Source organism: Panicum virgatum, chromosome 5N (genome assembly GCF_016808335.1).
Source record: "Panicum virgatum strain AP13 chromosome 5N, P.virgatum_v5, whole genome shotgun sequence".
Classification (NCBI taxonomy): Eukaryota; Viridiplantae; Streptophyta; class Magnoliopsida; order Poales; family Poaceae; genus Panicum; species Panicum virgatum.
The window spans coordinates 66,699,771-66,711,935 of NC_053149.1; the positions used below are offsets into that span (position 1 = coordinate 66,699,771).

Sequence of the window (12,165 nt, forward strand, 5' to 3'; positions counted from 1 at the left end):
TATTATTTTTATTTTGCCCAGTCTAAATTTATTTTTCTTTTTAATATAATCGGATGCTCTCGGCTGGTTTCTCCGCTGGGTTTGTTAAGAAAAAAAAAGAATGCAATTGGGTTTGCACCGAGATTCACGCACGCATATGCAGAGTCGGCAAAGATTTTGTGGTGGCGGAGGTCAGAACTGGCGAATGTGAGATGTCACTCAAGCGTTCGTGTAAACCTTGGAATTCAAGGCTGTTATTGTCTGTTTATTTTTTTCTGTATCGTTTCTGTCACAGGTCGAGCTGACTGCTACACGTGGGGTTAATACATGGATACTCGCAGTCAATCTCTTTTACTCCATGGCCTCCACCAATGTACCAGTCCGCGACAGCTTCGGCGATCGTCTGTTCCGTTAAAAAAATGAAATCGAAATCAAAACAAATTAGTCCAGGTCAAAGAAGAGGCAGAGAAAAAATTAGCTTGCAGTAAAGTGATTTGCACAAAACCTCACCTTATTACCAAGTCTCAGGGAGATCGGCGAATGCCATGAGATTCTGAATGGCGTCTGACAGTGGTTGAAGCATGAATCGATGAACAGCCCCCAGTCCCTCTTGTGTCGAGCAACCTCCAATGCCTCGACAAGTTCCTTCCTGAATCCTACAGCATGGTGCATGCATGGAGAAGAAAAACTAGTTCACATGGTAGCCATCAGACGACGGTAGAAAACCTAGTCGGACAGGCTAGTTTTCAGGCTAACCATGCAGTGCCTCAATTTGGGTGGAAGTACAGTTTCGAATGTCAGCTTTGCAACTCGCCCATGACTGTCCGGGATCAGACCCGCCTGGCGCCACAATATTTCCTACCTAGAAAGAAGCAGCATATACATCTAGAGCAGTTAGGATTTTTAGCCAGGTGAAAGGTGTGGAAGGAAAATAACGAAGACTGTGATTACCTGATATGAATCATAACCGGAGTTCCGAATAAATGTGGGAGTGCTGATACTCTTAATAAGCTCAGCAGGAAAGAAACACTAGAGCAAAGAACATGTGTTAGCAAATGGAGAGAACTTGGCAGCATATACATCCAGAAGTGAATTCCTCCTATATATAATGAGCAAACTACCTCTGTTGGATCCTTCTCTGCAATGCAGTCCCTGGGCAAAACTTTTCTAACATTCTGGGAAAATATTCATAAAAAATAACTCAGAAAACACTTAGGTTGGTGCCATGCATCCCTTTTTTTTTTAAAAAAAAAGCCTGATGTTGAGGAAATCAACGATTTTTTTCAGATAACCTGAAGTTGAACAACTCCACTGAAGATCGACCGCATTAACCTTTCCCCTGACAAATCCTTTCTGTGGCAGAAAGAAAATGGTACTTAATTCAGGAAAAGTGCAATGCTAGTTTTCAAAGGTCACTATCCTAGCCAGTACATCAACCAATGATGCATAGAGCCACGCTAGTATTCGAAGCCTTACGCATCAAGAAAGAATCCAGCATCCGAGAGGCATTTTACTGGAATCTCCTGAGGGAATCGTACACGGAAATCATCGCAGTGCAGTAGGGCAGCAAGACCACCAGCGGAACAACCTGAAAGCAAGGCCTGAAAAATGACGTTGGACATGGCTCTGCTCACAAGCCGTGGTTAGACAGAACATGCAAAATCAAATGCTCAGTCAACCTGTTTAGCAGTAGCCAGTCCTTTCCCCATGAGTTCGTCGACGACTGCTTCCCAGATGCGCAATCCTCTGAAGAAAAGTTTTGTTCCATTCTGCATCAACGGCGTTACACCATCAGTTTGAGTAATGAAGATTGGCAGGCGGCTCAAATCAGAATTCACAGAAGAATGTTCACCCGATCTTTGCCCTCAGCATCCCCAGCAAATGATCCTCCGTCACAGTACCTTATGTCAACTTTATTCCAGTTGTAGAAATCTGATCATGCACCCGTTGAATTGAATTCGTACAAAGCCCATTGAGCAGGCATGAGAAGCATCAAAACATTAGTCCAATCAATAGAGGATCCATATTGAGTTATGCTCTCTGAAACAGGCATAATGATAGGGAGCATCTGTATTTACGTACAAGGATTTTGTGAGCGGTTGTTGCTGAGTATCCCCTCAAACTCTATTTCTTTCATGAACATAGATGAACCGAGGTCGGTCGTTTTGCGGTCGGAGCAATCTTCTGTGGTGTTGCACCAAGCACCACCCTGAGTTTTATTCATAATCATTTGAGATCAATAGTGATACTGCATTGAATCTATTTTTTATTCATAATCATTTGGGATCAATAATGATACTGCATTGAGCCTTTTTTTTAAAAAGAAATCATGCTAGAAAGAAGCATAGCGTTCATCGCAGACTTTCAATTCAAAATTTTCAACAATTCTTTTGACGGGTTTTTTCAACAATTTACGCACATACACATGCACAAACACGAGGATTGACTGGTCACCTCAAGATTGACGATCCAGCTGTGTTCTCCGGAGCCGAAGCCTCTCTGGAGGTGGTAACCAGGTGGGCTACCGTCCAAGCAAACTGTAACGTGAACACGTACGCAATCAAGAACCCCGGATACTGCAGACGACAAACCAACGGAAGGAGTGAAGCGAAATGGTTAGGCGAATACCCGCGCCCTTCTCCCGAGCGTTTGCGAGGAGGGTCAGCTCGACGACCTCCGGAGAGCCCGCCGCCGCCGCCGCCACCGACGAGGAGGACAAGGCTGCCACGGCCAGGAGCGGGATGAACCATGGCGCCGCCGCCGAGACGATAGCGAAGCCTTGTCGACGCTGCGAGACGAGCGGCGTCCGTGGCGCGGTCCCCATGGCCATCGCGTGCTGCAGCCAAGAGCGGCCACAACGCCGGGGTAGTTATGGCGTCGTGGAAACGAGGTTGTCAACGCCCGGGATGGAACGGGATTGCATCACTGAGGGGCGAGGGCTGAACTGCGGACCTGCAGCAGGCATTTCTGAATCCCAATTGACCCGTTCGCACATCATACCTGAGATTCGAACTGAATAAAAAAACCCGGCTAAGACATCATTTTGTACGGAACTATGCACGGTAGGTGACTGCTTGTGGCCCTCGTTTGTTTCCTTCCATTCCATTCTATTCTACAAAAGAATCTCGAATGCATGATGTACTAAATGAAGTCTATTTATAAAATCTTTTCAGAAATGGTGTACCTTTTCGCAGCAATGGTAATTAATCAATGATTTGCTACAGTGATGTTACAGTAAATATTCTCTAATCGCGCGGTCAAAGGCCTCGTTAGATTCTTCAGGGTCACTAGCGCGGGGTTCTAAAGTTGGTTTTGTAAACTGGCTTTGTTTGACACCGTAATTAGCGATCAAAATATTACTATTCACTAGCACAGCACAAATCAAACGGGGCCTTTGTCTCTAAAACAGCGTCAGGCTACCTTTCGAAAAAAACAAAAACAATGTCAGGCTGACATCACAATCAATGCGGCAAGTGACAAAGGTCTTATTTAGATGCAAAATTCAAAATTATCTTGGAGTATTAAATTTAGACAAAATAAAAAACTAATTGCATAGTTTGCGAGTAAATTACGAGACGAATCTAATGAGTCTAATTATATCATAATTAGATAATAAATTGCTACAGTAAACATATGCTAATAATGAATTAATTAGTTTTAATAAATTTATCTCGTAGTTTACATATGAGTTCTGTAATTAGTTTTTGTGATCAATCTATGTTTAATATTTCAAATGTGCAAAGATTGTATTTTAAAAACTTTACACAAAACATCTAAACAAAGTTTGAATTTTTCTCATGCGTCCTCAACTGCAACTGCCAGGCTCGCAACTGACGGCCGGGTTCCGGGTGGAAACCTGCGAAATGCCGCGCGGGGAGGGGACCAACACGAACCAAACCTTCTTCGTTCTTCTGGCTGTTGTAGTCGAGAGATGCAGGACCGCCGGATCGAGAGAAAGATCGGCCCAGATCGAGGTGGCTCGGATCAGTTCGCAGCTTGTGCGGAGGCCTACACGGAATTCTCATCCGCGATGGACCCTACACGGTCCGTGAGGCCTCGTTCGGTTGCTCCAATCCGGCCCGGAACGGCCTCCAATCCGGCGGGAACGAAGTGGCCCGGTTTGTAACCAGGTCTGGGCTAAAACCGTCGTTCGTTTTGGATGACCCGGAATGGAAACGGGCTCGGTTCGGCCTCCTTCCCCTCCATTCCGGCCCGGTTTCATTCCCCACCTCCCACCCTCCGGATCCAATCCGGATCGACGCGCCGGCGCGCTCGTGGGCGATGGCGCACGGAGAGGGGCAGGCGACGGCGTGCGAGGCGACGGTGCAGCGGCACGGTGGGGCACTGACGGCTCGGTTCCGAGGTGAGGACGACACGGCCTTGCCGGTGATACCCTCGCTCTCCCCTTCGTGCTCCTCTTCTCTCCCTCCGCTAGGGTTCTTGGCTCCCCCTTCATCATTCCTCGGCCTTTGATGTCTCTTTTTGTGTTTGAGTTTTCCTTCTCATCGATTCTACTATGCCTTTGATGTCTCTTTTTGTGTTTGAGTTTTCCTTCTCATCGGTTGCAAGGTGCCACCAGATCTCGCCGCAGCGTCGTCGTCCATGTCGCTGTGGCCGACGACGACATGCTGCCCGACGCCGCGGCCCTCTCCTTCGCGTTCGCCGCCTGGAAGTAGCAGCAGCCCCGGCGGCGGCCGGCCCCTCCGTCGGCTTCTTTCCTGGTTGCACCACCTCGACCTCGGACGCGGGAAGTGGGCGACCACGGTAATTACTACAACTAGCTCTGAAGTTCTCTGCTATTGCTTAAAATGTATCTGAGGTATCATGTTCACCCTTTTGTTCCAGATGGTCTATTGAGTTTTGACCCGAGAAAGCAAATTCTGTTTTCCGATGTGAACTAGCACATCCTTGTCTGGATAGCCCTGATGTCAGGATCCTCAGATCCGAGAACGCAAAAAGGGAAATCGATGGAACAAAAGAACAGAACAGCAAATTCACGAGGGCAAGTACTCGATTGATAGAATTCAGAGCTGAGCCTCTACGGAGGTCAAGCTGAAGTTCCTCAGATACAGATACGCCGCCAGGGAGACGGGCAAATGACTACAGCTACGCTAAGTTCTATCTAAGGGTTACGAGTACTTTTCCCAACATGTCCAGGGTCGAAGCCGATCTGTGCCTAAATACATGTGGCGAGATCATTAAGCTAAACAAGAATTACACAAGGAGAACAGTGTTTAACATTCAGGCGAGGTGCAGTCCTTGGATGAACATCAGACAGTCGTCGTCGAAGCCGCGCAAAGGGGTATGCAGCATGCCGACTTCTTATCTGACGAAACTGAATGGTAAACATGCCTGACACCTGATTTCCTTGGGTACTCAATCTGAATGCAATCTGAGTTGTAAGAATCAATCTCATTCATGATGTAGGCTCACTTCATTCACATGATTTGTGCTATAGAAATGAATTCAGTAAAGGTAACTCTGACTAGCTTCATTTAAGCTTTGATTAACTTTATCTTTTTATTTGCAGATCCGGTTGTTCACCTTGATGGATTGGCCTATCTTGGATGCTATCTGTGACAAAGACAAAACTTATATACAATATACTAGTGGAAGTGACATTCTTTATCAAGGTACGTTGTCTCTCCTTGAATAGAAACATGACCCACAATTTGAAGTCATTCGATAACACTTTTCTATGGTTTTCAGTAAGTGACCTAGATATGAAATGTGTTACCTACACACAGATGTGAGTATATACAAGTGACAAGAACTCTTACTAACAAAACCTGCTATATGGTGTTGCTCCTTGTCTCTATTTTCACTTGGAAAAATATCAGTTCCAGTTGTCTGTTCTATAAGTGATACTATTCTTTCTTAGGTGCTGTCACTTGAGTTACCACTTACCTGCTGACGTCTCTTGGTGCTAAACTGTTGATGTCATATTTTGCAACTCCTTGGCTGTTTTTGAGCCTTCTTTTCCTTTTTTCTGATTTATGTGCTATGGTAAGCGTTTGTGGCGTTGACGTCCCAAGATTTTGCCATCCATATGAACAGAGTCCTGCTATGCTAATTCCATCTGAATATTAGTCATGGTGGCAACTGGAAACCATGGATGTGGACAATTTGGTGCCATGTTTGCCTTTTCTTTTGTTTTCTTAAGCACGAGTTGATTCTAGTGATGCCTTGTTATGTACTATTTTTAATTTCTCAAGTCAAGGGACTATTTAGATGGACTGTCATAGCTTCCTGTTTACCTTTGTTTATGCTAAATGCAGTAAATTCTTTCATATTGCTTGTTCTTTCATACTGTTTGTAGAAGCTGACATTTTTTTTGTCGTTGCAGTTTCAGGTCTAGAACACTCACATTTCCATGGAGTTGAAGGGCTTTGACGGATCACCTACTGCAAGTAACTTCTACAAGTTTGGATTAAGAAGACTCTCCTAGATGCTACTATATGTTACCAGATGCTGAGTTATGCCATGTGATCTATGAAATGTTGACATGAGTTTGGAATTAGCATCACCGTTTCTGCAGTTTGGATTAACAAATTAGTCATGCTTTGGGTCCAATGGGGAAGTCGTATTTTCCTCATGAATATTTGCTAGTTAGTGATAACATGAAAACCATATAGGAATTGATCTCAAAAGCTAGAGAGGAGGTATGTTAAATTATTGCAATGGTGCATTGTGGACGCGGAGGAAAAGAAAAACTGTGCGAGCTTGATCGATGCGCATTTCCCGGCAAAGGAATGGCAGCAGATCCCTGAAATCAAGGACAAGCAAGACCAGTTCAAACAGCACAAGTATCCTGCACGTGCAGTTGCTTAGACGACGATGTGATCTTGCATACTGTATACACCACCTCTCTTCCCTTCTCTACTCCATCAGGCACGAAGAGAAAGCTTCCCCTTGCAGCACGAGGCAGCTTTTGAGCTGTCCAGCGCAGAGCACGGGCGTCTGGGATCAGGACGGGGCATGCTGCTGCGGATCGATCCATGGTGCCATGCCGCCGTGACTCGGTCGTCGACGGCGACGAGGACCGGCCCGAGCCCGAGCGCCCAAAAGCTCGTGTGAGACACAGGGGGGCCGGCCCTCTTCTTGGCACTTGGCACGGGATCGCGATCGGTGCCGTTGGCAGCATCACTGTCGTCCCTCGGCGACCAGGCGGAAGCGGAAGGCACGCGCCGGCGCGACGCCGTCGTCCCAATTCGTGCTCGTGCCCGGAGCTAAAGCGCGTCGACGTGCCGACGTACGTGCGGTGGAGGTCTGCCCCCCTGTGTGCGTGTGGAAGATAGCCGTCGCTGTCTGTGCGAGAGGCAACAGTTATGGGAGAAGATCGGCATCCGACCACATTTTTCGGGCAATTGTACTGAAAGATGTTACTAAGTATTTGGAAAATCTAAATTGAACTGAAAGTTTTTGCATGGAAACCTGACAAGGATTCAAAAAGATTGTTCTAGGAGGAACTTAATTTTCACTTTCTATTTAGTCAGATTGAGAATGTACCAGTGGTGTGCATCAAGCATAACTCCACTTCCCCTTGGTCTTTCTGAAAAGGAAAAGGTCAGCATGAATGCAGTTAGCAGTACCTCAATAATGAATAAATTACGGATCAAGTGTTGTTTCCACAAGCCGCCGATTGGCAGTACTGCTTGTCAGTTTGGCAACAACAGCACGTGTCCAAATTTTCGTTTAAAGATCACCGTCTGGTAATCATGTGAAAAAGATGTGCCCACTTTTCAAGAGAAATGTGCCTGGTTGTTAACACTTCAGCTTCAAAGTAATGCATGAAAACAACAGCTATTCCATTCTTGCGAAGCAAAGATATTAGTGTGCCTGGGTCTTCTCATTTTTCCTTTTGCAAAGAAAAATGAAAACAGTTCAGTTAAAACTAAAAAAGTTTTTGTTGGACATCCGAGCTGGTGACAGCCATATGTACTACCTCACTTCCGTACTCTATTTCAGCTACCTTTCCTGACTATGACCGTTACCATTTTTCTTAACGAAAAAAAAAAAACGCGCCAAAGGATTTCATCTTGCCCGCGTTATAAGTGTAGCTAACTTTAGCTTCCCCTCGCCCCGCGGGAAACGGGAGGCTCCCGCTCTTCACTCCCCTCCGCTCGCCATCTCCCTCTTTCTCCTCTTCCTCTCCTTGGTTCACGAGGCGAGCTTGCCGCCAAAGGTCTCGATCCCCGCGGGGCTCTCCGGCGCACTTTCTCGTGCCTCGGGGGACCCCGATCCGCCGTCGGAATCCCCGTTCCCGGATGCACTGATCGTACCTGCAAAGACCTCGGATCGGATATGGCGGCGAACGGCATGAAGGTGGCGCTGCACCGGCAGGTCTCCGGCGGCTCCATGAAGCACAACGCGGAGCTCCGGCGGCAGGCGTCGCTGGAGTCCCCGCGGACGGGGCGGGCCACCAGCCGGTTCCTGTTCGGGCGGCAGTCGTCCATGGACCCGAACCGGCGGCGCGGCCGGAGCCAGAGCCCCGTGGGGTCGTCGGCGGAGGAGCTCGCCGTGCCGGACAACCTGGACGCCACCATGCAGCTCCTCTTCTTCGCGTGCCAAGGCGACGCGCTGGGGGTCGAGGGCCTGCTGCGGAGCGGCGTCGATGTCAACAGCATCAACCTCGACGGCCGCACCGCGCTGCACATCGCCGCCTGTGAGGGCCGCCGCGACGTCGTCCGCGTTCTGCTCAACTGGAAGGCCAACATCGACGCGCGCGACCGCTGGGGCAGCACGGTGAGCGGCTGCGCGGGCCAACCGGCCGGCGATCTCCGCCATGATTTTGCACCGGATGATGATCGAATTGACGGTTTCCTTGGCTTGCCCGATCATAGGCAGTAGCTGATGCCAAGTTCTATGGCCACTCTGGGGTCTACGATCTCTTGAAAGCCTATGGCGCGAAGATTCCGGTATCTCTCTAGCCACGTCAGCTGGTCCGGTACTTCTATTTGGTGGTCAACTCGCCAACGTGGCACGGCATCAGCCTATTCGCTGTTCATCCGCTGCTCTGTGATCGTTTCTGCAGAAGAACAAGAGGACGCCGATGATGGCATCGACCCCCGGCGAGGTACCGGAGTACGAGCTGAACCCCGGCGAGGTCCAATTCCGGCGAGGCTACGATGTTACACCGGTGAAATTTATCCTTCCAATATGCTACAACTTTTGTTAATTACTCAAATATTTCTTCAAGAACGGAATGTGACGCTAGTGAGATAAGGGGGGAGTTGACTAATGACACATTGAACAGGGCGTGTACCACATTGCGAAATGGAATGGCACCAAGGTTTCCGTAAAAATACTTGACAGAGAAGGCTGCTCCGATCAAGAAGCTGCGTAAGATGCAAATGGAGTATTTCTGTGCTCAATTACCAAAGAATATTTCTTTTACAAAAATCTACTCTTCTTTTTGTTGCAGAAACTCTTTCAGGCATGAGCTGACTGTACTGGAGAAGGTCCGGCACCCTAATGTTGTTCAGTTCGTCGGAGCCGTGACACAGCACATACCTATGATGATTGTGTCTGAACTTCATGAAGAGGTAATAGCACATACTTTTTTTACTATGGAAAAAATTAAAATCTCAACATCTTCGGTAATTCTCGGATGGATTGACGTCTTTCTTTTTTACCCCTTTAAAACTCAGGAAGACTTAACCGCCTGTATTCAGAAGAAAGGGAAGTTACATGGTCAGAAGGTTCTAAGATATGGCCTTGACATTGCCAGGTAATTCTTAATTGGATCTGATTCCATCAAGAGTTGAATATACACCATATCATGTCTACTAGTACTAGCTCTTTAATTTAAGAACTTTCAGGAAAAGATAACAATCCATGTCGAAATGTGCATTGGTACTAACTATAATGTTTCTTGTTGTGCCTTAACTGTGTAGGGGCATGACCTATCTCCATCAGTGCAAACCGGACCCCATCATACACTGCGACCTAAAGCCAAAGTAAGATGAGGAAATGAAGCAACTAGGCCTGTTCTTCTCTCTTGTTGCTTTCTTGGGCTACAGATTTCATTCAAATGCTGTCTTTCACGGTTGTCCCGTACTTTACTATTTGAATCTTGGTAAGGTGCCAGAAATATCTTCCTGGATAGTGGAGGCCAACTGAAAATTGCGGGATTCGGAGTGACAAGGGTGTCTAAGGTCGGCGCCGACAAAGTGAAATTGATCAATCACGAGGCTCTTGTTGACAGTTTCAGTAAGCATGACACTTTGGGATTTTTGTGATCTGTTTTGTATTTTTCCACAGCAAATATGCTCTAAAATATTAAAGGATAACTTCCCTATTCCTGTGTTTAGGCTACCACACTGCTCCTGAGCTGTACAGAAATGAAGCTTTTGACTCAAGCGTAGATGCCTATTCGTTTGGTTTCATCCTCTATGAGGTTAGTAAATTTCTGTTCCAGATAAAGAACAACGATGACGACAAAAAAAAACATCAGATGCCTAGAGTCATTCATTATTTGTGGTGTAAACATCAGATGGTCGAAGGAATAGTGAAAACGCCGGAGGATTCAGGGCACTCAATCCGGTTCGAGGGGGCGCGGCCATCACTGAAGGGCAAGCTCAAGGGCTATCCCCAAGACTTCAAAGCGTGAGTTCTGAAACAATGAAAAACTAGGACCCTTTCATGACAGTTCAGTATCATGCGTTTCACAAAATGCAGAGTAGCACACTGCATCTATGATCTAACAGCTCTTCTTCTTCCCCGGGTCTTGCGCAGGCTGATCGAGGAATGCTGGCACCCTCAGGCCATGGGCCGGCCGACCTTCTCGGAGATCATCATCCGGCTGGACAAGATCTACGCCCACTGCGCCAAGCAAGGGAGCTGGAAGGAGTCGCTGAAGATTTGGTTTGTATTCCGGCGATCTAAGCGTATTAAGTACCGCTCAGTGAGGAGCAGAATCCACACTGAACTGCGAACAGTAATGTTCAGTAAAAAAAAGGATCTTTCATTCGGTGAACGAGCATTCATTTTTACTTGGATAGAAAAAAAAAGGAAAACACACCATGACTGAAAATTTGCTCTGCGTTGCCCTGTGTTTTACAGGAAATGACATGGCCTGCACTGCACGCCTTCTTTGTGTACATATCGCTGCAAACGCGTCTCCTTCCGGGGAAGCTTGAGTGTTGTTATGGTGGAGGAACACGTGGCATGTTGATTGTTTTTTTGGTACGAATTGTAACATATTGTGAGTAAAATTGGAGAAAACAACACGTATACGTCCTTTTTCTTTCACTGCAGTGTCAAACAGGATGCACATGTTGTTGCTAGTCTCGTAGATTCGTAGTATACTAGTATATAAACTCATCATAAAGTAATAAGATATCGTGAAAGTGCAGCTATCTTTTTATACACCATAATGAAGCAGATTTTTTTTTCTTTTTGATATTACCAACCTTAACTACGCGCTCGGCCGAGTCATTGTGGCCTTGGGCCGTACGGCCCATCTATGTGGGCCGACAGGCTGGCGGCCCAAAACTGCCACCCTGCGTCCCGTGGATCGTATATATTGTCAGGAAGTTTTTTTCTTATCCACCTTCCAGTTTTTGAGATTCGTGCAAACATCAACCACTATTGGATCCACACAGTCAACCCTAACCCCTCCCGTGCCCTTCCTCCACTGAGCCCGCGCCGCCGCCCCCTGACCTTGCCGCTGCGCCCGCCGCAGCCCCCGGCCGCCGCCGCGTCCGCCCGCCACAGCGCCATGGCCGACGCCGCGCCCCGACCGCCGTGCCCGCCGACACCTCCGACCGACCGCCTCCGCGCCATGGCCGACGCCGCGCCCCGGCCACCGCCGTGCCCGCCGACGCCTCCGACCGACCGCCTCCGCGCCATGGCCGACGCCGCGCCCCGGCCACCGCCGTGCCCGATGACGCCCCAGACCGCCTCCGCGCCATGGCCGCCGCCCCTGGCCTCCGCGCACTGCCGCCCCTGGTCTCCGCCACCGCGCCATGGAGCTCCGGCGCTGTTACCGGCTCTCGCCGGCACCGGAGAAGATGATGTGGAAAAAATGTGAGTTTCAACATTTTTAAAATACTGCTTCAACATTTTCGAAATACTAGTTCAACATTTTCGAAATACTAGTTCAATATTTTCGAATGCTAGTTCAACATGAATTGGGCCTTAATGGGCTTTATAGATGATTTGCTTAACCATCTTCCACAAGAT

General features: G+C 47.8%; 3 protein-coding genes across 8 annotated transcripts; 2 read left to right on the plus strand and 1 right to left on the minus strand.

Moving 5' to 3' along the window:
- Window positions 1-205: 205 nt before the first annotated feature.
- Window positions 206-2,974, minus strand: LOC120675164 (pectin acetylesterase 5-like). Its single transcript, XM_039956265.1, has 12 exons — window positions 2,608-2,974; window positions 2,434-2,516; window positions 2,062-2,188; window positions 1,832-1,911; window positions 1,659-1,748; window positions 1,456-1,580; window positions 1,272-1,332; window positions 1,101-1,154; window positions 931-1,008; window positions 736-841; window positions 490-635; window positions 206-382 (listed from the first exon to the last, which is right to left on the minus strand). The coding sequence occupies exons 1-12, from the start codon at window positions 2,807-2,809 to the stop codon at window positions 269-271; spliced, it is 1,266 nt and encodes a 421-aa protein (XP_039812199.1). The 5' UTR covers window positions 2,810-2,974; the 3' UTR covers window positions 206-268.
- A 1,209-nt stretch (window positions 2,975-4,183) lies between these two features.
- Window positions 4,184-6,654, plus strand: LOC120675168. Of its 5 annotated transcripts, none has more exons than XR_005675232.1 (5): window positions 4,184-4,342; window positions 4,549-4,743; window positions 4,825-5,378; window positions 5,510-5,612; window positions 6,326-6,654. XR_005675232.1 is itself a non-coding variant. In XM_039956268.1 (4 exons), exons 1-4 carry the CDS (start codon window positions 4,261-4,263, stop codon window positions 6,370-6,372), a joined length of 417 nt encoding a protein of 138 aa, XP_039812202.1. In that variant the 5' UTR covers window positions 4,184-4,260; the 3' UTR covers window positions 6,373-6,654. The 5 variants fall into 5 exon arrangements, 1 of the variants encoding a protein (XP_039812202.1); XR_005675234.1 differs by having other exon boundaries at window positions 4,825-5,351; XR_005675233.1 differs by having other exon boundaries at window positions 4,825-5,321.
- A 1,391-nt stretch (window positions 6,655-8,045) lies between these two features.
- LOC120676373 (integrin-linked protein kinase 1-like) lies at window positions 8,046-11,349 on the plus strand. Of its 2 annotated transcripts, XM_039957635.1 has the most exons (12): window positions 8,048-8,724; window positions 8,823-8,897; window positions 9,014-9,118; window positions 9,236-9,321; window positions 9,404-9,524; window positions 9,630-9,709; window positions 9,876-9,938; window positions 10,070-10,191; window positions 10,293-10,378; window positions 10,475-10,587; window positions 10,717-10,845; window positions 11,044-11,349. In XM_039957635.1, exons 1-12 carry the CDS (start codon window positions 8,284-8,286, stop codon window positions 11,048-11,050), a joined length of 1,428 nt encoding a protein of 475 aa, XP_039813569.1. In that variant the 5' UTR covers window positions 8,048-8,283; the 3' UTR covers window positions 11,051-11,349. The 2 variants fall into 2 exon arrangements, with proteins under 2 accessions (XP_039813568.1, XP_039813569.1); XM_039957634.1 differs by lacking the exon at window positions 11,044-11,349 and having other exon boundaries at window positions 8,046-8,724; window positions 10,717-11,037.
- Window positions 11,350-12,165: the final 816 nt, after the last annotated feature.